Source organism: Amphibalanus amphitrite, unplaced genomic scaffold (genome assembly GCF_019059575.1).
Source record: "Amphibalanus amphitrite isolate SeventyFive unplaced genomic scaffold, NRLGWU_Aamphi_draft 000358F_arrow, whole genome shotgun sequence".
NCBI classification, from domain to species: Eukaryota; Metazoa; Arthropoda; class Thecostraca; order Balanomorpha; family Balanidae; genus Amphibalanus; species Amphibalanus amphitrite.
The window spans coordinates 418,425-444,876 of record NW_024881852.1 but is presented as its reverse complement, the minus strand read 5'-3'; the positions used below and the strand labels follow the sequence as shown (position 1 = coordinate 444,876).

At 59.5% G+C, this 26,452-nt stretch overlaps 1 protein-coding gene across 1 annotated transcript in view; it reads right to left on the bottom strand.

Moving 5' to 3' along the window:
- The window catches only part of LOC122389433 (endoplasmic reticulum membrane sensor NFE2L1-like), an 88,178-nt gene that overhangs the window by 38,021 nt on the left and 23,705 nt on the right, over positions 1-26,452 (bottom strand). Inside the window, exons 5-6 of the mRNA XM_043381487.1 lie at positions 18,867-18,976; positions 18,108-18,236 (exon numbers count right to left, since the gene is read on the bottom strand). Coding sequence (XP_043237422.1) covers positions 18,108-18,236; positions 18,867-18,976 — 239 coding nt within the window. The remainder of the gene's footprint in view (positions 1-18,107; positions 18,237-18,866; positions 18,977-26,452) is intronic.

Below are 26,452 nucleotides of genomic sequence, written 5' to 3'. Positions count from 1 at the left end.
GGTGGGGGGGGGGGATCGACGGCAGCCAGGCGGCTGCAGAGCGCCCCCCTGACGTAACCTTTGCTACCGTCCTTAGTTGCCGCTCCTCCAGACCCCACGAGCATCCTGTCAACTTCCTGAGCTGGGCTACCCTGGGCCTGACTTTGCGGCGGAGTTCCGCACGGCGCACAGTGTGGACCAAAGTGCAGCAGGCGGTCGAGCGTCACTATAGTCTTCCTCATGTTCTGAAAAAAAAAAACAGTTGGTTACCAGTGTGGAGAGAGAGAGAGAGAGAGAGAGAGAGAGAGAGAGAGAGAGAGAGAGAGAGAGAGAGAGAGAGAGAGAGAACGTAAAGTATTTGCTGCTAAATAGTATTCAGGGGCGTAGCCAAGGGGGGCACAGGGGCAATGGTCACCCTTGAGCCCAAAAGGGCCCCATTGCATTGTCAAGTCAAAAGCATGGTAAAGGGCGTAATGAAATAGCGCAAGTAGACTGAAAATGAAAAACAAACTATGCGATGGTGCAAAATTAAACCGTCATTAGTTACCTACTCAGTGGCGGTCGCTGGGGGGGGGGGGGGTTCAGGGTCATTGCCCCTCCAAAGGCAAATCAGGGCGGGCCATCATATCATCTGCACCCCCCCCCCACCAAAAAAAAAACTGATGGGCCCCCGGGGCCGTGGCCCTTCTTCGATTGTCACGAGGCTCAAGGAACGCACGTCAACTGTTAACAGCTCCCATCCCGGTCTTTGGGATCCTATACTGACCTCTGAGGGCCCTTCAGTAGCGGTAAGGCGCCCACATTCACCACTGAGGGCTCATATCGACCTGAGGGCCCTCTACTGGCCTTTGAGGGCCCCTAAACCGGTCTCAGGGCGACCCAACCGCCGTCTGAGGGCCTCAAACTGGCCTCTGTTGGCCTCATTTCTGTTTCTGGGGTTCCAAGATTAACCTTAGGTGCCTCTGAGGGCCCCGACTTCTGAAGACCCGGTGCCGGCTTCTAAGGGCCCGCATTGGCCTGAGGACCTATCTTGGCCTTTGAGGGCCCTCTGCTGGACTCTGGGTCCAACGCTGGCCCATGCCGGTCTTTTAGGGCCCCACACTGACCTTTGAGGGCCCCATGCTGGCCTGTAGGACTAGGTACCCACATAAGTCTCCTAGCTGAGGGCCCGCCCAAGTCGGCCTCTGATGGTCTCAAATTGCCCTTTGAAGGCCCTGTACTGGGCTCTGAGGGCCCTAAATTGGCCTCTGAGGGCCCAAACCGGCATCTAAAGGTCCCACACCGGCCTCTGATGGCCCCATTTCTTTCTGTGTCTGGGACCCAAGACTGACCCTTATGTGCCTCTGATGGCCCCCAGGTTGATGGGATGGGTCTAACGGTATGTACACAAAATCAAGGTGTAAATAACATGCATATTTTATTGTAGAACATCTGACGGACCCTCTGTTAAATAAACCGTTAGTTGCGTTAGGACCCTTTTTGGACCGAGAGGGCCCTCTGTCGGTCTGAGGGACACTCGATGGCCTGAGGGGCCCTTTCTTCGTCCGAGGGGCCTCTATCAACTGGAGGGGCTTTCCCCCACCTGAGGAGGTCCTCTATCGACATGAGGGGCGGCCTCTGTTAGTCTCAGGGGCCCTCTCCTGACCTGGGAGAGACCGTCCGCTGCTTTGAGGGGCCCCTGCCGGTCTATGGGGCCCTCGATCGACCTGAGAGAGCCCTCTGTTCACTTGAGGGGCCCTCTTTTGATCTGTTGGTTTCCGACTGTTGGTGTGACCCCGTGTCGGTTTGAGGGATCTCAGATCGGATCCACTGTCGATCCGAGGGGCCCCTATTGGTTTGAGGAGACCCTCAAATGACCCGAACGGGCCCTTACTTTGTCTGAGAGGGCCCTCCGTCGGTCCGACAGTGCCCTCTGCAAGTGCAAGGGGGGCTTTTGTCAGTCTGAGTGGCACTTAGACGGCTTACATGACCCTCAGACGGCTTACGAGGCTCTCATGGGCTGCAGGGGCCTTTGACGGTCTGAAGGACACTCATCCGACCTACGGGGCCCTCACTCCTCAGTCCGCCTTCAGAACCGGCTGAGCGACTCTGTGAAGCTATTCGTGGGCCTATCTAGCAGGGGCCCATGGACTGATTGCCCCCTCAATTCTAACATTTTTTTTTTTTTTGAATAAACATTTATCAATTTGTTGGGCCCCTTCCAAAAATAGTGGATGAAATACGCTGACTTTTTTATTTTAACCCTCGCCCATGTAGGGGGGGGGGGGTTGGTGCAACCCCCCCCCTAAGGTTTTTCTTAGCTACACGCCGAACCGTTTCAGATAGCCTGCTCAAATTTTCAGTACCCTTTGGGGCATCCTTTGCGCAACTTTTGGTAATTTTTTTTGTCAAGGTCATGTCAGGTCACGGAGTTATGACGTCATAAAGGGAACAACCTCCGGCCAGATTTACGCTAAATTGGAGATTGCTTCACATTGGTATAAATGCCGACTGACCTGACACACTGATGGATTGTTTTAGAATCACAACTGGCTGATTTGACATTGGCACAATGTCCGTTGACATTTTGAAGGTTACTAAAGGTCAAGGTAAGGTCAGTGACCTCGGTTGACCTGTAATGACTTCTTGCACTTGTATGCCTTTTCGGGGTATTTTGATGCCCTGAATTCGAATTTGCTATCCATTTCAGGCATCGTCGGTTGTTTCTTGTAGTTCATTTTGGGTCAGGGTCAGGTCAGTGACGTCACACGCCTGACGTGACCCAATGCACAAATGACCTTGCAGACTTCCGATGCTCCCAACGCATCATTTTTAGAGTTATGACATCGAAATATACACCAAACGATAGAGAATTGATCAAGGATCACGACAGTGAAGGTTTCAAGTCGATATCTCTTACCGTTTTGCCGCAATTGGCGCGGAAATCTGAAAAAGTTAGATTTTTCCGAAAATTTGACCTTTGACCGGTCATAAGTAGGTCAAATGTTGACCTAGGACCAAAAAATATACCACCAATCGCGAGATCTCGTTGAGAGCAATCCGTTGGTTTTTTCCGCTAAGCTCTACGACGCTCCGTTTTCAAACGCCAGGGGGGGTCGCACCAACCCCCCCCCCCCCGGCATGGGCGAAGGTGGCAAAACACCGTTTACGGGCGAGGAATAAAGGGGTTACCTTGAGCCCCTGTAAGTTTGCCCCCACTCCTTGAGGAAATTCTGGCTCCGCCCCGATATTATCCGATCGGCCTTTAGCTTTATCTATGACGTACTCCTAACCGCCCCATTAGTAGCATGGGGGCATGAACGTACTCCTCCCCTCCCCCAGGCCATTATGCAACGCTCCGGAGTAAGAAACGTTACGTCCTCACAAAGCATCATAGGTATCTTTTATTTGAAGTGGACTGGGAAGGTCCACGTTAGGTCCACCTATGTTCTAACGTCCACCGTTTAACGAAAAAGACGCTCAATTTGTCCACAGATGTTTAAAAAGGGCGACAAATTGCCACTACCTATGAAATTGATTTTCAAAACTTCAAAGTTATTTGATTTCATTTTATCACCAATTGAAAGAAAAGCAAACATTATGAATTGCAGGCACATTAGGGGAAGGGGTATCTTTTATTTGAAGTGAACTTGGAAGGGCCACGTTAGGTCCACCTATGTTCTAACGTCCACCTATTACCGAAAAAGATGCTCAATTTGTCCACCGATGAAAAAGGGAAAGTTTACTACTTATAAAATCAATTTTCAAAACTTAAACATTAAACATTCCAAAACTTAAACCTATTTGATTCCTTTTCATCTACAATTGAAAGAAAAGCAAACATTATGAATTGTAGCCGCATTAGGGGGAGGGGGAAACTTCATGTCCCACACGAACCACATTTTTATTAGCATTTTCACATTGCTACTTCGTAGAGGTCCGTCCAAAAATGGGCAATGGAGCTTTTGCTTTTCAAGATATAGCCATTACATTTTGCACTACCTATACATCTGCTATAGGTAATCTTAGACAAGTCCGAAAAGGGGAACTAAAGCGGAGCCACCGAACAAATTATCACGGAGGCATGAAGTTTGCTATCTGCGAGTGCAGGTGACTACACAGGTACCTTATGCATGTACATATAATGTAGTTATAAATGTTATTGTTTAGAACTATGCATGTATAGGTAGGCACTTTGTAGCGTAGCAGGGGCCTATAAAGGTCACACGCAATTCTGTACAGCATGCATGCATCCTTACCTCCTTAGCTGCCTCTCTCCTGTTCTTTATCTCGGTTGCTTTTTGTGTCTTGAATTTGAAAAGAAACAGGACACAAGCCACGACACAAGCCACACAGCAGAACGCAGACACTTCCAATTTCCTCTCCAGCAAGAAAACGCCACAGCCCACGCGCAACAGCTGACTGCCATTTCGCGACGCTATCGCCACGTGGTGGTGACGTTCGGAACTAACTTTCGCCAAAAAAGTGAAGGTGGTATCTGAAATTGTTTTGGTGGACATAATTTGAGGTCCACGTATGCAAAATGACGCGTTAAATGAAGATGCGTCCCCTGATAACGCCTCTGGCACCTTTTATTTTAGGTGGACCTGACAGGTCCACCTATGCGTCCATGTCCACCGATTGTCAGAAAAGATTCCCAATTTGTCCACCGATGGTTGAAAAGGGAAAGCACTTTATCACGGGAACACGTCCCACGTCGCAAGAGGCGCCAATAAGGCCAATAAATCCACGCCGCAAATGGCATACCTCGTCGGAAGGCGTGCGTAACGCCGGGCGATTCGTCACGCCGAGTTGTCTCCGGTCAAAGGGTCTGAAAAGTGGAGCTCCTTGGTAACACATCCAACAGGCTTCTTGGAACGAACGGCTTAGTTATCGGAGGGACACTGGCTGACAAATAATCCCTATTGAAGACCGGGCCGTTATCCTATACACCAAGACTGACGACAGTCAGCGGCTGCCGGGCTGCCCGAGGGCTGCTGAAGACCATAGCGGCGGACGCCCCAGTACAGTGACCTGCCGTGCTGACAGTCCGGGCACGCCGGGCGCCGGAGGCGCAGCCAGACCACGCAACGCAACCGACACTGCCCACCTAATCAAATAATGATAGGAAGCGATGAGTGACGGCCAGGGCGCTTCTCATGCCGCCCAGGAAGGATAGCAGCGGTAACGGGCGGCCGGCACGCCACCGACCAGCTGTGCCCGGCCTGCAGCCCGGCCGGCACGGCGACGGCTCACTCGGCGCCTGTCACGCGCCACGCTCCGGCGCTGCTGACATGACGGACGGCGTCGGAATCCCCACATCTCGTAAAACGTCCGACGCCCAACAGACCGCCATCAATTTGCGAAATAAGAGTTGCGTCAGTTTGGTAAATGTGCGCTTAGTTCCGCCTGAGATCAGGTCTGTAGCCCAGCGCTGGCGCTTGGCACACGGCAGAGACAACCACGAATGCATTGCCCCTGGTTAGTCATGCCGCGGCCGGCGGTTTTCGGTGACGTGTTGTCTGCCGGCACAGCGGTGCTCGGAGACATGCAGCCGGGCGGGGCGGCGGCGGCTCGGCCGGGCGCACATGGGATCCGTACCGCCGGGACATGCCCAGCCAACGCAACGGCAATAAATCATACCGGAAAGCCGTAATTTCATAATGCATGTGTATAAGAATTATGCAGCATCACCATTACGTGCCGTGGGTGTCGCTACCGGAACAGTGCGGTGTCGGAGCGGGGCGGGGGCGGGGGCGGGGGCGGCGCGCTCAGCTGCCAGCCGCTCAGCTGGTGGCATGTCGTCAGGGGCTAAATCACGACGTACCGGCCGCTTCCGCCGCTGCCGCGCTGCTCTGGCGCCCAGCAGCCCGCGCCGTGCCGCTCTGTTACGGCCCCGGCCACCGGAAGTTCGCGGCGACTCGGAGCAGCTCGCCGGAGACGCGCCGGCCGGCCAGCCGCCGCCGCAGTCGCCCGTGGGTACCGCAGAGAGCGGCGGATCGCACCGCCGAGCCGCGCGGAGAAACGCCGAGCGCCACAAAAGCCGGCGCCGCGCGGCAAACGCGGTTTCTCCGGAGTCACAATCGGCGCGGCGCGGCTGTAAACGCGCACCATTATGACGCGACACGACCCCGTGTGAAACGCGGCGCCGCTCGTAAATTAATGATTCATCAAATCCCTGGCCGACGGATCAACAGGCGGCCGGGAGCGGTGTCGCCGGCCATCCGTCACTGTCGCCGCCGCGCCGACCGCCGCTGCCGGCCGGCCCGCTTGCACCGGCCGCTTCCGTGATTGCGGCCATTCGGCCACTTCCACAAGCCATTAATTAGAGTGCCGGACCGGACCGGGGCGGGGCGGGGGCGGGCGGGGGCAGCGGGTGACCGTCACAGAGGTCCGATTATCGGCCGGACGAGCTGCAACCATGCAGCGGCGCCGCCGGTGGCCGGTCGCCGGTCCGTTTCCGGGCTCCCAGCTCTCCCATGGTCCGCTCGGTCGGCACGTCAACACAAACACCATTAGCAGGTGGCGGCCGCTTGATCCCGCTCGCCGGCCGGCCGGCAAATATTGAGCCACCGCAGCGGCGAGCCGGCGGCGGCGCCGGGGTGCGGCCGTCAGCACGGCCCGGGTCAGGGCCGGGCCGGGCGCTCCGGGTCCACCCCAGCGGCCACAGCCCGCCGACGGAGGACGGCGCCGCCCGAACGGCGGACAGACACACCCTGTGCCGAGATGTGCCGGCCGCCCGCGGTTTGCACGTGATCAGCTCCATGGCAGTTGCTGATGATGAGCAGCTCCGCGAAACGTGATGTCACAAGCAGTGACGGTGCAGACGCGGCCCATGCCGTACACCGTGTCACCGCGGCAGCCGGATTCACAGTTATCCAGCGCGACAGAGCTGTCACATGATCATGCAGCTTCCACATTCATCCTGTTCACAGGAAACAGCCTTCATTGTCGTACTTTATCAATAGCTACGCTCAGCTCGGATGGGACAATATGTCTACGTCCCACTTGTTTTACCAAAAAGCCAAACATATGAGCGCAGCTCATGACTAGCAGAAATAATGCACACTTCACGGTGTCATTGTGTACCGCAAAAGACCTTGGAAACTCGGTCGGTTTCCGGGGCGGGCGGCGGCGCGGCGGCACGGCCATTAGCCATCACACACATCCATACACATACATACACACCTCTGGTGAGTGGCGGCGGCGCCGGGTCAGCGCCAATGTCCGCCCGTCACGAACAGCGCCGGCCGCGGGCACACCCAGCCACGCCTGCAGTCGGCCGCGGCGGCCCAGCTACCCACGGTCCTGGACTGGGGCGGGAGGCGCGCTGCCACCGCGTGGGCCGGCCAGCCTCTTGACGCGGCCCCCGAGAGGACGGCGCCGCCGCGGCTCAAGAGGCCCGTGGGCGGCAGGCAAAACACTCGGCGCGGCGGCAGCTGCCGGTGCCATCCGGCGCTCGGCAGCGGCGCGGTGCAGCGCAGAGGCGGGCGTGGACGGCGGCCCGGAGACGGAGCCGGAGGAGCCAGAGCCGGGGCCGGCCTCCCGGCGCGGTACCGTTGGCGGCGCGTCCGAGCGGCGCCCGCCGACCCCGGCCGAGGAGAATGGGCGCCGCCGAGCATGACGCTTTGTTTGGCGCACTTGCCGCGCGAAAGTTCCGACAATTTTCCACATGTGTGAATAACGGCGACAGAGGAGCTGAAGAAGAACGGCGCAGCCGGCGGCCGCTAGCTGCGTCCATTGGCGCCGCGCCGCACGGCGCCGGCACGCTGGCTGGGTGCGCCGTTCCTGCCGTCCCGGCCCGAGCTACCGGTGGGTGGGGGCGGTGACCGTGCGGCGCTGCGGCGCCGGTGCCAGCGACGCACGACACCGCACCGGCAGCAGCTAACCGCTCCGCTAATTACCACTTGCAATGAGTTATGCTCAGCGCCGGTGATGGACGAGCGAGAGCATTCCCAACAGCACCACAATGGCCAGCCTAGCAAATCCTATTATGGGGCTAAGCTATGCACGTTGGCGATAGCGACTGCGAACACTGAGCGTCGGAGGCTCCCATGTTTAACCACCTGTCCGACTATTAGATCAGAGCGTAATGGAGTGTCTGGCGGCACGCCGGGCCGCCCGAGTCCGCGCCCAGATGAGCGGCTCCGGCCCGGGTCGGCCCGCCGGCCGTACCGACTGCAGATACCGTCTGCGACTGACTTTATGACACATCACGTCGTAACCGGCGCGCCGTTCACAGGGCCGCCAGTAATGCACGTGCAGCACGCAGCGCCGGTCCCGCGGTCCGCTCCGTCTGTAGGCCAGCGGCCAGAGACGGGCGGCAGCGGCGGCAGACCACCCCGGCCCCGCGGGGGGCACGGGCCGGCCGGTGCGTGCAATTCGGCAGTGGCGTCGGCGGCCGGCGGCCGGTCCGCCCTAATGACGCCATAACGGCCGTAACGTCCGGCGGCGCGGCGCAGCTCTGCCACCGGCACGGCACGGCACGGCACGGCACGGACCGGCTGAGCGGGGCCTGGGAGATACCCGCGGCGCCCCGCAAACCCAGACCCCCGAACAGGGCACCGGCAGCTCCCACTGGGCCAGCAGCACCTACCAAACACAGAGCCCGAACAGGGCACCGGCAGCTCCAATTGGGCCGGCAGCGCCTACTAAACCCAGACCCTAACCGGGCACCGGCAGGTCTCACTGCACCCAATAGCCGGGACAGAGCGGCATCAGCACCCACCGAACCTGAGGATCGGAGCTGAGCACTGCCTGTACCCATCTTTCTACTGTTCGGTACGGCCGCTTGTCTGGGAGTAATGGCTCATCCTGCCCCACTACGGTTCTCGAAGCCCATATCCAACAATCCAACCAAAAGTTCACAGGCGAAGAGCAACAAACGTTGTAGCGAACATAATTCCTTGATAAATGCACCTCATTAACATAATGCAAATAGAATTAAGATTTAGGCATGGTTAGAACTTGTTCCGAGTGTTCTCGTCTCTAGCACACATTACCTAAGGCCCAGTCTATGGTAAAAGGACAGGATATCTGTCAGGTGGCTAAGCTATCAGGCCGGAACATGTGTCTGGTGCTGTCATTCATCCATAACACGGCAGTTTTATTTTGACATCCAATAAATTCTCAAACAGGTGTAACGTGTACGCCTCAAGTACAAACACTCGCGACACACAGGTGTACCTGTGTGACAAGACAACCTGTGCGGTAGAGAATCATGGCAGCTAATTGAACGACAGGCTCATTTCGCAAGAGTGTAGCACACAGCCGAACCTACAACTTTGTAAAAAGTTGTAGGTTTGGCTGCGAGACATAATTTCTACGTTTTCCATGGCGGGATCGCGAGGGCCATTGGACTGGGATTGGCGGGTAACACTCCCTTAGACATCTTGCAACGCGAAGATGTTCTGAAGTATAAAGACCTGACAATTTCATTTAGGAGCAACGGCATCAAGGTCCGATCTGACAAAAAAGCGTGTTACAATGTTCAGGGCATTTGGTAGCATTTACACTAGTTATACCAGTGATGGCAAATGTGTATAAGGATCAACGAAACGATTTCTGGGACTACCAATACGATGGACTGAAATGTGTAAAACCGTCTTGCCTCTTTAAGTCGTTTTCTGCAGCTGAACTTCAACCAGTGCTACCATAAAAAGATAAATAAAAAAATCAATTTACGGCTTTTATAAGACTGAGCCCTGCAACTCGACACCACCTTTACAATAACACCGATTGAGTGAAAATCAGCTATCGGTAGAACAGTGGATGAGAGGTAGAGCCCTCAGTTTCATACCGTCTATTGCGGTTCAGTCAGTGAGTCAGTTCATGTTCAGCTATTTGACTGTCAGATCTGCGGCATCATGCACAGCCAAGTAACTATTTGCCGAAACAAAATCCGTTTTTTTTTGTTGAAAAATACATTCATATAGAGATAGAGTAGTCTGTGCTACTATTTAACTGTAATGGGCCGGCGTACAAAAATGGCGGTTGCGCTGAAAATAAGGCTACGATAAATGTTTTCGTGAATATTAGCCCGACTCCCGAAAAATACCAATGACCTCGATGCAATAAATATAAAGGAAGGTAGAAACTAAACTGCAAACGAACAACACTGCTACTCAAAGTCGTAGGTTAGATGTGATGAATCAGTACGCAGTACGTAATGCCTGAACGATTTTATACGGCACAACCAGCACGATCAGGTATCATCCACGGTGACTATAAATAGCATCATCCCTCAATCGCTTATCTACGAGCACTTCTGTCGAAATGGAATCAAGTTCAAGTATAAAGCTAAGCATACATAGACTGGTAGGTATAGTTCCCTATATTCCCAACAAATTTCTCCACATAACGAAAGCAGAGCTCTGACGGAACGTTCCTAGGCTTCAATAGTGTGACATTCTCGCGAATAGGCGTGTTCCACCACGGATGGCATTTTACGGGATCCCGCTACTGCAACAACCAGTTTCTGGCGGAATATGTCAAGACTCAACCCTTTTCAGACAAAATAAGCAAACAGGTAAGGGCCCATAATACACCTTTTTACGCCCAATTTACACGGCAGTGCACATTGTCAGTAATGGTGCGGGCGATTTCGACAGTACGGCAAAGTCTGTCGATGGCGAACTGTCGAAATCGGTTGCACTTATACTGAACTGTGTGCACTATTTCTATATTTGGCCGTAAAAAGGTGTCCATGAACAATGCACAGTTAAACAACCGCGCTAGCTGCAAAAAGTGATCCCCATAAAAAAAATCATTGTTCCAAAATTTAACTGGCATAGAATCTAAATGATCCATTAGGTACACCATTATGTGACATGCAAAGCTACGTCACTCATTTTGGTTATCTGAATCATTTATTCTGGACCACAGCCGAATTACAAATAAGGTTTCCCTGAAACCTGTAGTTGTGGTAAAATATGTTGCAATCGTTAACAGTTACATGTAACAAGCAAAGAGGCAGACGAGTTCGAACAAGCATGGGACAGGAAGGAGCTCCTAACAACCATTACAAATATCTGATATCTAAAAACAGGTTGATTCGAAACAAGTAAAGTGGGCTAAAAGACAAACCACTTGATCAGGATTTCCTCGGGATTGAAATATCTGCAAATACCATATTTCTTTTGCTGAGTTTAGATCATCCAAATTGTCATTATGCGCGACCAGCTAGCGTGCAGCCGTTTTTGCCACTGTGCCAGCCACCGTTTTTGCGCTGTCGGCGGGACGCCTGAGAGAATTATGGTGTTCAACCAACTCATTCCAGGACGCTGAACTCGCTCAACTATAGAAAATGATGACACAGATCTGAAAATGCTTTATGTCCAGAAACTATAAATGTGAAAAATATACTTAACCAGGAGACCTGTGGCAAAAAGTCGGAAACGGAAAAGAAGGGCGCACATTATGCCGGAGGAACTAATAAGCCGAGTGCTGACCGTTTCCAGCTGCCCCTCATATTGCGATACAGCCGTGCCTGTGCGCATACTACGCAGAGTAGGTACAGAAATCTACTTCCTAGATGCCTGGCGTTGTGACCCAGCCGGTAAGACCGTCAGGGGACCAGCAGCATGTGGGCATACGACAGGGGCTGGCGGCGGACGGGGGGGGGGGGGGGGGGGGGGGGAGGACACCGACTGCCAGTCCAGGGGTGCCCGAGCAAAAACTCCGCTGAATGACTAAGTACATTATGGTGATGTCGATGATAATGATGACGTTGAAGATGGATCGGACAGGTTATGTCCATGCCGCTCGCAGGAACATTCAGCATCCATTCCTGGAGTTGACGTTTTCACGCCGGCTAGCGGCAAGGGCCACGCCTAGAGTATCTATAGTATGTAGCGCATGACGTTGGCTGTGAAGAACATTGCAGAGTGGATATTCGACAGTTTCTCAGATTTAGTTAAACAAAAGGGTCGTACGCTCAAAAGGCGTCCAAGGAATGCTAGCCGAGCAATGAAATGATTTGAACTTTAAACACAGTCGCACAACATTCCAATTTCTGATATATGCCAATTACAGAAGGGGCATTTCTTTATAGGTATTATATGGCATCTATGGGTTACAGAAAGCGCCACCCAAACATCCTGAGCGGTTCACAGGATAAAATGAACCACCCAGTTCCACGTGACCTTAGGTGTGATCGGAGGGAATACAGCGCGAGCCACTCGTCGCCACGCTGGCCAGTAGCGCGGCCACCGGCGTCGGGCAGCGTCCCCGGGCGCTGGGCTCGGCACGATTGATGGAGCGGCCGGCGGGACGTCCGAACGCGCCGACACAGCCTTGAGCTCGAGTCAGCGCGCGGCGCGCCAATGTCACGCAGGACGGGAGGGCCAGGAGCGGCCGGTCACGGGCGGCGCCAACCGAGGTCAGGTCACGATAGTAGGCTCCAAGCGACGGAGATTAGGTCAATATATAGTGGGAATCAAGCAGCGGAGGTCGGGTCACGACAGCGGTCAGGTCAGGTCAGGTCAGGTCAGGTCAGCGGTGGTTTAAGACGAGGTGTCTGACTGGGGAGCAGAGGTCGCAGATCTGCTAGATGGGCGGGTCAGTTGAAGGGCCGGCTGCTGACGGTTCAGGACACCGTAGGGGACGGCCAACAAGAGTCGACGCGACAGGAGGCAACTGGACAGAGATGGGCGGAACATTGGCCGGCCTGTGTCAGGCGACAGCCTGTCCTATCCTGTCGGGAACAGACAGAACAGAGTGGGACACGGGGATGCCCGGGACGGGGCGGCCGTTCACATGATATCAACAGTGGGACACGGCGCCGGTGCCGGCCGGTCTCCAGGGAACTGCCGGGAGAGCTGGAAAACCCGGCAGGCACCGGCGCGACTACAGACCCAGACGGCGCGGAGCCGCGCCGCTCCGCTCCCACTCCTCTCGGCGCCGGTCACCACTCGCTCTCGACCTCTCACCGGCACAGGCACCAGCACCCGCGGCGCGCCGACACACACTGACTGGGCGGCCGGCGCGCGCCGCCGACTGACGCGGCGTCAACACGTGCGCCACTGCCGGCCGCCGGCGGGCCGCCCGCGCCGCCCGCCGCTCGGCTAACTCGCCTGTGTCGTTTGTAATTATTTGTGGTGAGCCTTAATGGGCCCGCCACATGCAAGCGTCGATGATAATACGGCCTGACAGCAATTACTGAGTATCAATCAAAGCGGCGGCGTTTGCAATGCATTCGCGACAAGCGATGCGTGCGTCGGTGCGGCGTCGGGTTCCCAGCGTGGCGGCGATGGTGGTGGCATTGCGGCGGTCATGGCAGGAGCAGTGATGGCGGTGATGGGACGATGGCAGTGATGGAAGTGATGGAGGCAGTGGCGGTGGCGGCGGGTCTTTACAGGGACGAGCACCACCATGCAACGGCAGCGGCCCCGCCCAGTCATTGCCTCCATCCTGCCGCGCCGACCGCCGCCCACCGGATACCTGTGATTTAGTGGCCATGACGTCCCCCGGTCGCCGGCGCCGACCCCCGGCGCCCGCCGTGTGCAATAGACCACCAGCCCATTACCGAACCACAGCGGCCGCGCACAGCCCCCAGCAGTTTATGGAAAAGTGTGCCGTGCCGATCGGCGTGCAGCGCCGGCCGGCTGCCGGGCGGTGTCCATCAGAGTCCTATTGTGTCCATTAGTGGCGGCCCGAGAGCGCCGGCCGGCCGGGCGGGCCCGGCCCAGCCCGTGAGACGCCGCGCCGAGCCAGTCGGCCCGAACGCCGCCGAGCGCGAGCTGCTGGGTTTTCCCGGCGCGCCGCTGCCACCGCCGCGCGAAACGGGCCGCCCGCGACACCCAGCCCACTTTCCAGCCGGTGGCGACATGTGACAGCGTGGCAGGTGTCACGGTCATGACAGGTGACAGTCACGGCCGCGACAGGTGACATCTCCCGCTGGTCGCCACCTCAGGCCGCGACCGGCCTCCGGCTAGCATCCTAACCTCTCAGGTGGTGACAGCGCAAATAGTGTCGCGGCTGTTACGGTTGACGGTCCTCTCTGCCCGGCGCCTCAGACCGTGGCCGTTCGGCAGGCATCCCCTGGGGTCCGGCCGGCGCCGGCCGGGCCCCTCCCCGCCGCCGCACGGAGCCGGTGCTCTCGGCGGGCCGCCGCGTCCCGGCACGCCGCTGATAAATGCCCACCGACCATTCACAGACGTATTATTAATATCCCGTCAGTGTGCATCGGATAGAAATGTTGCAAAAAACCGCGGCGCGCAACAGCCCCGGCCGGGCGCCCTATAATTAGCGGTGCTTGTATAGATATGCGTAGATTTGTCACAGCGCAGACGGCGCGGCCACCTTTTCAGGCCGATAATAACGTACAATCGGCAGGAAGGGCAACGGCCGCGGGCGCACCGGCCGACTCGTTTGTAACTGGCGGCGAGCTCGGCCGGCCGGAGGGACGGGGCGCGGCGCCCGGCCGCCGGCACTGACCGAGGCGACACGGGAGCGGCATCCCAGACGACCGGACACCGGGCGCCTCCTAAATCACACGGCCGACGGCCCAGTGCAGCGGCCTGATTGCACCATACGCGCCGGCCGGCGGTCCCCATTCAGACCCGCCCGGCGACCCCCGACTCCTCACCCGCCGTCCTTGGCTGCATGAGAACCGACGAATCACCGCCCGCACAATCTGTCACTCCAGAGTGCATAACGCGACACTAGTCAACTTGGTTACAAGACCACTAATACCGTGCACCAAAACACCGGAACCGTGCGACTATCGGAAACGGCGTGCGAGCAGCGCCATCAGCGTGATTTCATAATGACAGGCCGCGGGCTGCCGGCGCGCCGCTGTATGAAGATACACAGCGCCGGCTCCCATCGGCCGCGCCCGACCGACCGCTGCTGCACGGCCACACCCCTGCCACAGCGCGGCGGCTGGGCGAGCGCGCCGGCCTGGTGTTAGCGGCCGACGCTCCGCCGCAGTCTCCGACAGCGTGTGCGCCCTGAGACTGACTGCGTCCACTGCCCTGGCGCTGAAGGCGGCGGTTCGGCCCTGGAGACAGCGAGACAGTCAGACTCCGCAGCTATCGACACGAATGGCAAACTATGTGGAGAGCTGCCTCTGAGAGCGTCAGGTGTTGGCTGAAAGGGTAAAAGAAGCCCGGTACGTGACATGCCGTGCCGGTACTCAGGCTGGACAGCGCCACAGCCGGGAAGTCCGCAAGGAGAGGCCCACGACTGTTCACAGCGGAGAGCTGTCAGCCCACCCAGTCAGCCTGCAGAGTGCTGGATACTGGGTGCGGAAACCTTTAAGACTGCCTCTTTGAGCCGGTAGAGGACAAGACAAATGGCATGTCGAGGGTGAGTTCAATGGAATAGGACCCAGCCAATGCCACTAATGAAGAACGGTTTACGTGACCGCCATTTGTTCAGGACTATGAAGGTCAGCATGAGACTTACTACGGAGATCGACTGATAAAGACAGGATGCGGGGATCCCAATGGATTGAAGATCTGATAGCCGGACTTTGGACTGTGGTGGTCTGCCGAGACGGACACATGGCTGAAATGGATCCCTGCGGTCAGTGTGCCGAGGACTGCGACCGTTACGCAACGGCGTGGCGCTCAAACAGCGCGTCGCGGCACCGCGCCTTTCCTGCGACATCTCGCGTCTTTCACTTTTCAATGTCGCTCACGGGCGACGAGCAGCGTTTATGCAAATGCCCGGCCGGCATAAGGGCAAACAGTGGCTGCGAGTCAACAGAGGCGGCGGGCCGAGTCAACACTCGGCGGCGCAGCTCGTGACCGGCCGGCCGGCCCGGCCGCCCGATCAGCATGCAAATACGCCGGCTCCACGGGCGGACACGTCCCGGGCGGCTGACGCCACGGCGCCGGCCCACGCCGCGGAGACACCGGCGGCGTCCGATCGGGCACCGAGTCAGCCGAAACGGAGTCAGAGTCAGCGCCGAGTCAGCGGAGCTACCGCTGATCGGTGTCACGACCGCGATCAGCAGACTGACAGAGGGTGGCGGGGCTAGACCGGCACCCACGCTGTCTACCGCCACAGTCAGGGAACGTGACCATCACCCTGTCACCGAACGGGCGACAATCCCTGGCTGTGAGAGCCTTCACGAACTCCACACTGACCGCCGAGGGAGGAAATACCACCGGGAAATACGCACGACATTCACAGAAACCGATGGGAGAATGGCACCTCACCCAACGTCAGCAATAAGAAGTACACCAACGGTGGCGCGGCGTTCAATTAGCATATTTCACACTTTCCCAGTTTACGGTCGGGACGCGCGGTTGTCGCGCCGCTCGGGGCCCACGGCGCCGCCGCAGTATGGACCGATTAGTGGTCGTAACGTGCCGCTAGTAGACAGTAACGAGGCGACCGCCCGGCACGCCCGCTTGTCGTAGGTAAGCGGCCGGCCGGCGCGGCGGCGCACTTCGCACACTCGACAGACGCACGGCCGACGCCCTCCCCACGCAGCGCAGCCACTAACGGATTCTAATTGGTCAAATAATAGCGCGGAGGCTGAAACATGAACAGATAAATTCAGCAGCACGGAGCGCCTCGTTTAATCCTGATAACCTGTGCTGCTCGCTCGGAAGACAGCGCAAGACGGGCGCCGGGAAATCCCGCCGGAGCGTTTCTATCGCATGTGAAGTACTGGCAGCCTTCCCACCGCTGACCACACCTCCTCACGGGCGCCCAGGTGCACTGGGAATGTCTTACCGTACTGAGGGACTGACCGGCCGTCACGGCACTCGTCGCCCGACCGTCGCCGACTTACCTCGGACACAGGTCGGGTCCTCTCGGGGTCGCCGCGGCGGTGACTTCAGCCGCAGCGGGCGGTAGACGGGCGCGACCACAGAGGTGTGCATGCCGAGGCGAGGGCAAACATGCAGCCCAGCGTTACTTAGTTAGTGCCGCGGCGATGAGAAGAGACGGCGCAACGATAGATTGGCTTAGATAGATCACATGCTCGCGCGATTGAGTGCACCAGCCAGACCAGACTCGCCCGACCAGAGCAGACCAGCAGACCACGCCAGACCACACGGACAGACAGACTGGGGCAGACCGGACGGCAGTCTGCCGGGACACCGTGCAGGCCCGGCGACCGCCGCTGTTTGGCAGCCGGGGACTGATTGTTTGTGTCTTCACTGCCGGCGGCAGCGGCAGTGGCCAAACGGCGCCGCGGTACACTGAGCCGCTCCCAGCCCCGACTGAGCTGTCGACACTGCAGAGTGGGCTCCCAGGGGCAGCAGCGGCAATAGACCCCCTGTTACCCCAACCACCTCACTATCTCGCCCGGGGACTGCCGTCGGGGGCTGCCACCAGTAGACAGTGCACACGGCACACCGTCCACAGCGAGTCCCAGTGACACGGCAGTAGGCACTTCCTCCCCCTCAAGGGAGGGCGTGGCTGTGGCACAGAGGTGTTGTTACGCCGATCTCCCGACTGTTCCTACAGGACGGAGGGCTCGGCCCCTGCATAACGCCATCCGAGTCCGCAGGCGATTGCCAGACGAGCCTTAAACCGAACCAATGCAGTGCAGCGCGGCCACGGAGCCGGACAAAGAACCGACCGGCTTTCCCTGCCATGGACGACGGCCGTGTCTTTGTGCCGCATCATCCCGTGATCGGGTCCGGCGCACGTCTCTGCGACTCTCCCTGGCCAGCGATGCCAGTAATTACTCTCCGGGAGGCCGGCGCTCTGAAAGGCTTCCTGACCGCCCGGCGGGTGCTCCAGTCTGCCAGAGATGACACCCACTCTGCTCCCCTCGTCTCGGCGCTAATTTCTGCCCCGTCACCGAGCGGGATGACCCGCCGCCTGACTGGCTCCTCTCCTGGTCCCTCCCGTTTCCTGTTCTCCAGCCGCTCACCCGACTCCCTCCACTTCCCCACTGTTATCCATTCCCGGCCCCTTGCCCCGATTTTCCATCAGCTCGAACCTCCCATGCTGTTCCAAGTACACTCCCAGTTCCTATATTCTTCCAGGTCCCCCTACTTCTTCTATGATGTACGCTTTGACCCCGGAACCGCCACCATCTTTGGGTCCGGTCCGCCCCAGCCGGTCATACCGGTGGGTCTGTCGCCGGCTGTCTGGTCTGGCGGGCGGTCTGTCGCCGGCTGGTTGGTCTGGCGGGCGGTGTCTGGCCCACTCCCCGACGCCGCTCTGTCGGCAGAACTCACCTGAACCAGCTCTGGACGCCGCCGGACCGTCTCAATCATCTCATCGAGCAGCGCCAGCTCGGCGTCACCGGGCTCCTCGGACTCGGCCGAGCTGCCCTGACCCGAGTCGTCCCCGGACACGTGCCGCACCTGGCGACACAGGGCAGGTCAGGTCAGGTCAGGCCACGTTCGTTAGCTCAGTCCATATGTTAAGTCAACACTCACAACTAAAGCAGCTCGCAAGCCAACTTATCTCCAAGCCCAACCTAAAACTGTCTGGGTAAAACTGGGTCCATCTGACTACATTGCCGCACTGCCGCCTTGTCACCACAGAGAGCCTCCGCGCCTGCCCCCGTCCATTTCTCTGCAGCTCGGCCGTCGCTGGTCGCGCTCGGACACTCACGCTGCCGCCGCACCGGCCGGAACGTATTCCGTTCATTGATTCGCGGCCAGCGAATGGGCCGCGCAGTGATGGCCAGTAGCATTACAGGCAGAATAACAGGCAAGTCACCGGCGGCCGGCGAGCGCCAAGTCGGCTGTCGTCGGGTCGTGCCGGCGGGCAGGGAGGGACGGGTGTGAGACCCGGCCCGCTGCTGCCCACTGCATTGCTCCGCGACTGAGAGGAAGTAAACGGAAACGGAGCAAGGGGTGGCACCACCACTGAATCAGCCTAAGAACTGAGCCTTCCCGGTGCAGACTGCCGTCTCGGCGGGTGGAAGGAACGGAGCACCGTTCTCGGGCGTCCCAGGTAGCCCGTACCCGGATCTGGGACTATCTCACCTTCTCTGGTACGTCGCTGATCTCACTGGCTGGCCGCCGGTCCGCCGACAGGGACGCTGAGCCGTCCCCTTCCTCCTCCTCCCCTTCCTCCGAACGGGAAAACAGTTCTCCTGCGAACAGCAAAGGGCCATGTTACTAGCGGTGCACACCTCCATACAATTACACACATCCACGCACACATGAAGCAACAGATAAGCTAGACAGGCGTGGACTGTTGCCAGGCGTCTTCCCAGTCATCTAGCGTGGGGCGCGGGGGCCAGTCATCGGGTTCCGTCGGTCCGGCGGGCCGGCAGGGCGGAAGGGTGGCACGCGCCGCCACCGGAGGCCCGCCACTGACCGGCCAGTCATCGTCGGGCCACCGTACACGCCGCGCCCGCCGGCCGCTCGTTCTGTTAATTCATCTGCACCCCTCAAAACGCCGTATCACGGGCGTAGTAAACAAAACCACGTCGCCACGAAATATGAGACACGGTAAGGTCAAGGCAGGCCGGCGGTGAGTCGGAGGATGGCGGCCGTTTCGCCGGTCATGCCGCTGGCGGCCGGTGCTGTACGGGCCGGCCGGACGAGGGAACGTGCGCCGTAATGACACGCCGTAACACCGCGAGGAGGCCGCATGGGGAGCGTGGTGGCATACATTCATGACAGCTACAAGCTGTATACGAGAGAACTGACACGCAGAACGGCGTAACACGCGTGGGGATGACACATTTCCACCGCCCACCCAGGCAGGTCGGAAGCGGGACGGGGCGGGGCGACATAATGCACGTGTAACCCGTACACAGGTGTATCGGCGGAGCGCCGAGTGAATGCCGTCGCTCAGCGCCGCGCCACGGACGGCCGCCCGCAGCCGACAGCTCGTTCGGCGAAGACGAGCCGAGCCGGGCCACTGTCGCTAACGACACGAGGCGGCACGGCAGACCATAAGCCGGTGGCGGGTACAAAAACGAGGCCCCGGCGCGGCCCACATCTGGCCGCGGGGACGGCGAGCCGCCGTCGGCTGCAGCGCTCCACGGCGGCCACAGGTGCGACCCACAGCGGCCGGGCGGAGCGCGCCGGCGACCGGCCCCCATCGGCACTGCAGACCGCCGAACAGGCCGGCGGCTCAGATTGTGTGCCGGCAGACACAGCCGGCGCCGCCCGCGTACAGGTGCGGCAAGAGCGCCGCACAGATGCACTACAATGGGCGAGGACTGTCACCGCGCGACCGGCCTATTGTCTCCTAGTAATGAGTCAGAACAGCGATAAAACACGCACCAAAGAAACACGGCGGCAAATAATGTAAAAAGCACAACTGTTGACGGGGATGCTACACCTATACGCGTCATTAACTTATCAAACACGACAGAACATCAGCTGATTCAATCAGACATGTTCTCCGTTGTTGTACAAGAACAGTTATGAACTTCTCAATCATCACCACGTATCATCTTCACCCACATCTTGCTCGTATCAGCCCAAGTGCCGGTCAGAAGACAAATGGCAAATGATGCGAGACTCTAGGCAACGGACAAATACTGTCAACGCCGTGCGTCCTACACATACATGTGATCGATAAAAACGGCTTCAAAGTTTCATAAAGGCACTCTAATTAAAGTAACTGATCTAAGCTACATTCCAAACATAATAAAAAAATCACAATATCCTTCTGAGCCTGGCAGCGGGAATAGCCTCACGAAAGGATCGATTGTTTCGTCCAATGGAGAACGCTCCAGAGTCACTCCCCTGCTCTGTTGCAACCCTCTGCTCTGGATACCGGACTCCACCCGGCGGCAGCTGGTCCGACCACCTCCAGCGCGGCTGGCCAGGACCTCCTCGCCCCCTACTTCCCCTTCCACCCGGGCGGCGTCACCTGGCCACCTGAGCAGCCGCCATGGCCGGGAAGTGGCGGTGAGGTCGAGTGGCGCCGGCGGCCAGGGTCGCCGCCGCGGCGCCCACTCCAGGCCGACACTCGAGTGGCCGGAACGGGGCCGGCCCGGTGGCCGGCGGCGGCGCGGCCGGTCACGACGCCGGCGCGGCTAGCGGTGCGGCCCGATTGCAGCGGCGCCGGCTGACGGCGCTGCATTGTCCGCCCGTCACCGGGCCAGAAACCAATCTGCCGCGGCGCGGCCGTGCGCAGCCGGAGGCGCCGCGCCGCTGCCGCCCCGACCTCCCGGGGAGAAACGCTCGCCAAAGATGGCGATAGAACACTGGCCGGCGTTCAGCGGTTGGTGCAGAGTGGAGCACGGAGCACTCGCCTCGCCTTACTCAACAGTGTTCCACTGAAATGCAACAAGTCTGTGATTCATACAGCTGCGCTCGAACGTTCTCCAGCCTCAGCACGAGTCAGCTGCCGGGGTGAAACCGTCACCACTAGAACGGAACAACTAATCGCATTCCTGTCAGTGTCGCATTCAGCGGCGCGGCTCCAATCGGGGCGAGTTGGAGGGCGGCGCGCCGCGTCGGCCGCGGACGGCAGCTGGCTGACAGCAGCGCCGGCCGCCGGCCGCCGATTGCAGCCAATCTGCGTGCCGCCGCGGCCGGCACCACAATCAGCCGGCCAGGGGCGGCGCTCGTTACCGACCGACGCGCCGGCATGTGGACAGATAATATCTGTCAGCGGACCGGCGAGTGGCTTCATTGGCGGCCCGGACAGGTCAGGTCACCGCCCAGCCGGCCGGCCGGTCGGTCCGCTCTCCTCTCCGGCCGGCCAAACATGGCTCCCGGCCGCCGGCACCGCCCCACTAACGGACCTAGCTCAGTACAACGAGTCCCAGAGACGTCTCAAACCATCACCGCGCACCCTTAGCCACACGGCTCACGAGCTGAAGGCGCACGAACACCTCCGCACTCCGCAGTCTACCTGAGCGGGGGCGGAGCATGCGGAGACAGCGCCTCTCGACCTCCAGCGCCACCAAGGACTCTTTTTGTGCAGCAGGATGGCGGCTAATCACCTCAGGCGCCAGCTTCACTCGAGTGTCGCCGGCGCCAGCGGACGTGTCGCCCCCCGAAACGCAGCTCTGCTTCCGCTCTGTGTTGGCGGCGGGTCCGCAGCTGTACCCGTCCCAGCGTCATCACCATCCGGCCGCTCCCAGCAGCAGCCAATGGCCGATTTTTGACAGCCCTTATAAATGACGTTTAATCTTCATCGGGGCACGGCTGAGCGGCGGCAGCCGGGCGGCGGACGGCCGGCCCGTTCTGTAATCGGGCGCTCTGTAGGGGACGCCGCCAGGGTCAGACGCGCCCGCCGCTCTTTGTGCCGACCTGCCGGAGCGCCGCGCACCGCCTAAGACAATGCGGCCCGGTAACAAATGGCCAGCAGCACGCCGAGAGCGCCGTGGGACGCCGCGCCGCCGCAGCAGCAGCACGGAACGAATGGAAGGCGAAGAGCGCCTCTCGCACGGGGAGAGGAAGCGGCGGCGATGGCGGCAGCATGGCTCGCTGGTCAGACACAGGGGGACGGGCGCCGCCCGCCGCGCGGCCGTCACAGCCGGCACCGGGTCGCTGTCGGACGGCCGCGGTCCGTCACAGAACACCTAGCAGCGGCAGCGGCCGGCGCCGCAGACAGTCCGTCTCTGTCCGGCAGACACAGAAGGCTGCTGCTGCGTCACCTGCACGAACTTAGAAACTCGTGATTCGCCACTTTGAAACAGAGAAACAAACGGCCGGCCGTTACCAGAATCTTATCGCCGTTATGAGGTGTCGGCAATATTTCCAGATCATATGGAAGAGCACGGCTGGCTAATGGAGAAAGCGGCATATGAGCTTTTTCCACTAAAACATCCAATAAGGAACCTCACGCATTCAATGCGCCACAAAGTACAGACCATAGGCGAATGTGAGTCAATTACAAACACAGTCATCAACAAGTGAACAACAAGCAAACGTTCCCCACCGTCGGACAAAACTGTGCCCAGCCATCGACACCGCAGCAAACGGCGACTCCGCTACTCGGAGTTAGGAGCCCCACCTATGCATCTGAGAGTGAGCTAAGTCAGTCGCAGCGCGTTCACGGGAATACCGCTACAGGCAGCCCTCCACTCCAACCGTCCATGTCCCCGGTCACCAGATGGGCCGAGCAGACTGGCAGCGTGACAGGTCAAATCGGAGAGATCCCTGGCAGCGGGATAAACATCTCCAAATACCCTTCAGCGGTCACGCTGGGGTAATCATCCACAGAGTCAACAGACCACCGGCCCACAGAGACACATACAAAGAGACGAGTGGCCGCGGGCGGGTCACGTTGGAACCACGGGTCTCTGGAACCATCTGCTGAGCTCAGGCATCGCTCGGATCACAACAAGGAAGCGCTAAATAAGGTGGTCTGAACTGGAGAGGGTGGTTTGAGCTAGAGAGCGGACCAAGACCTGGGGAGCGGCCCAGGGGACTGGTCCCGGAACCACGCAGTCACGCCGTGAAACCCCCGCGGCCGTCCCGCCGGGTGGGTGCGTGGACCGCGGTCTGCAGCGGCGCGGTGACCGACCGTCTGATGTCCGGCGTCTCCGGCCGCCAGCCGCTCGTCTAATGGTGTCTCCAGTGTAATTGGAGCGGCGGGGGTCCGGCGCGCGGTGCCCGGGGCACAGGCCGACCCAGGTCGACCCAGGGGTCCGAGCGGCCAGCACGGCACACACAGCGCGTTATTAATGATGAGCGGCGCGGCCGAGCCAGAGCGCACTGCCGCCGCGCAGCCCGCCAATGCACCTTTAGTTATGATAAATGACAACCGAGCGGCCGACGGAGAGCCAAAGAAATGCCTATTTGAACAGAATTCACCACGGAGTGTTGGATAAACGGCGCGATTACTAAACAAACCGGTGTGACTCAGCCGGTCTAGCTAAAGGCGGCGTGGGCAGGGGCGTCCGCGCGGCCAAAGCAGTGATTAGATTAATTTGCCACACCACTCGGACGTCGCCAGTCGCGCTCACAGAGCCCCAGCGGACGCTGCAAAGACCAAAACGCACCAGTCACGCTGATCATAAATCAGTGGCTAGCAGGCAGGCGGTCGGCCGGACGGACAGACGGACTGGGTCCGGCCGGCCGGCCGGGAAATTCCGCCACCAGCGCCGCCGCGTCGACGGCCGGCACTGCCCATCAGCGGCCGTCGACGGCCCCTTCCAGGCCATGTCGGCAAACACGGTGTTGACAGAGCCGACTGCGGCCACCAGCGGCCGACCAGGCGGCTGTTTGAACATCATCAGCATGCGCCGCCGGCCATGATCGCGGCGGGCGGCCGAATTCAAATCCTCCTCCCGAATGTAAAGAGCGCCGCGCCTGAAGAACAACGGTCTCAGGGTCAGCGACGACAGCTCCGGGCGGCACTCCCAGCGGCGCCGTTTGCGCTGGACATTTTATACCGAAGGTCGGCATCACAGAGTGAGCAAACAGAGTCGGACCTGATCACCCCACTGGCTCTAAGGACAAACACCAGTCTGATGGGGAAACTCCCCTGCGTTACAGCGCTTCGACCACACGCCAGTCTCACGGCGGCACTGACTTCACCATCAGTGTTTCTGGATCAAATCACCAATGCTTTCCTCAGTCTGCATACCCGCTTCAACATTACATGTCGTGAGAACTGTCCAGCAGCAACAACATACTAAGTCAGCATGAGCCATGAATGCGAGCCCCCCCCCCCCCCAAAAGGAGACACTGGAGTTGGTCCCAACCCGACACGGCAGTGTAGCGGCCGCCCTGAGACCCTTCCTTCTTCTGGAAGCGCAGACTACCAGCAGTCCGCCGATCGTCTGTCAGTCCTCAGCCAGCAGAGTCGGTCACTGTGCCACAATGGTCACTGTGCTGGTCACTCCACAGCGCTGGTCACTGCGCCGCGCTGGTCACTGTGACAGTGCCGGCTGGGTATGACTGGCCAGACGGCCCACCCTACCCAGTCAGCGTGATCCGAGCACTGCTGGGGGTCGGACATGACGGTCATCCTACTCACTACGCGTCCTTCGATACCACACCGCAGAGAGCAGTCACTGACGCATCGACATCCGCAAAGGGCAGGTGCGCAGATAGCAGTCACTGACTCACCAACAGTGGCAGAGGGCGGTGGTGACGGACAGCAGTGGTGTGCTGAGCCACTGGTGACTTGCCATACTTTGCTGGCTAGTGACGGACCACTGGTGAAGGGTCGCTGCTGACTGAGTGCTGGTGAACAGTGTTGGTAATAAGAGACACTGAGCACAGACGACATCGTTTCAGCTCGATGGTCTACCCGGCATTGCAAGATGTAGTGGGAAGACAGCTGGCTAAAGTTGGCGTGTCCTTCATTCCCTGCTCGGGAGTGGACGATCATACAGTGGACAGCTCGAACCATCAGCAGCCAGAATAGGAAACCGAGGGACGAGCGGACAAGGCGAATGGATGAGACACCCGTCCAGTCACCGGGCTGCTCCGTGCAGTGAGTCACAGAGGAGGGTAGCAGCGAGACAGCCGCGGCACCGGCAAGCGGAGACAACCGCCCAGTCACACTTCCAGGAACATACTTCACAATTCGAGAAGAGTCGGGAACAGCAGATGCCGGCGCCTCAGGAGCTCACTCTCACAGATCCTCCGAACACCCTCCGGGGGCCGGACTGGCAGACACCAGAGACCAGCCACTGGAGAGCCGGATCCACTCTCTCGGCGGCGGCGCCGGCTGCAACCGGGCGCCGTCCGACCGCCCCTGGGAGAGTCGCCACGGGCACCTGGACAAGATGGCGGCGGCCAGCGCGACCGGCGGGACGCCGCACCGCCCCGCCCCGGCACCGTATAATCACAGACGCCCAGACGCGCGCTTCTTGTACGATTTTTTGTCATTATTCCATTATTTGGAATGACTTTTTATTTGGAACAAAGCGGACGTCTCGGGGCCGATGGAGGATCAGGAGGGGCGGCGGCGAGCAGGGGGCGCCGCCGGGCGGGGACGGGGGCGGCGGGCCCTCCGCCGGCGTCCTGACATGTCACGGGTCCTGCAGCCACGACAGTGCAGGAGACGCCAGCTCGCCTCGCGGGCGGCGCGTGTTGTCGCTCGCAGCGGCGTGGATCAGCATTAGCCACGCGGTATCATTAATCAGGGGCGGCACAGATGAAGCGCCGCCGCCGCCGCGGCCGCCGGCTGGCCGACTGATACCCATCAGAGGAGGAGGCGGCCAGCACGCCGGCACAAACACGGCGCAGACACCGAGCGGCGCAGGCGGCGCGTCACGACCGGGAGCGGCCGGCGGCGCGCCCGGGGCCCCGTCACGACCGGCCAGCTCAGCGCCGCCGGCTGCCGGACCGGCCACACCTAGCGGCAGGACTCTGTGTTCACATCGCCACCAGCGGCGGGGCACGAGCCGCGCCCAGCCGCTACACCAAACGGACATGACGCCCGACAGGCCCCTCGGGGAGGTAACGAGCAGTCAGGGGCACCGCCGCCGCCGACACGGTATTTGCCTTGGCATCCGTGCCGCCTCAGAGCAGTGGCAATCCCGGATCAAACGGGTTCAAACCAAACGCATAGCTGACAAACCAAACGCAAAGTACGGCCAGCGCAGATAATCTCCCCTGAGCTGGACATATGAACGTCCCGAGCGTTCGACAGACCCCTGGACAACTAGAGGTAAGAAAATAACAAAGAGAGCCGG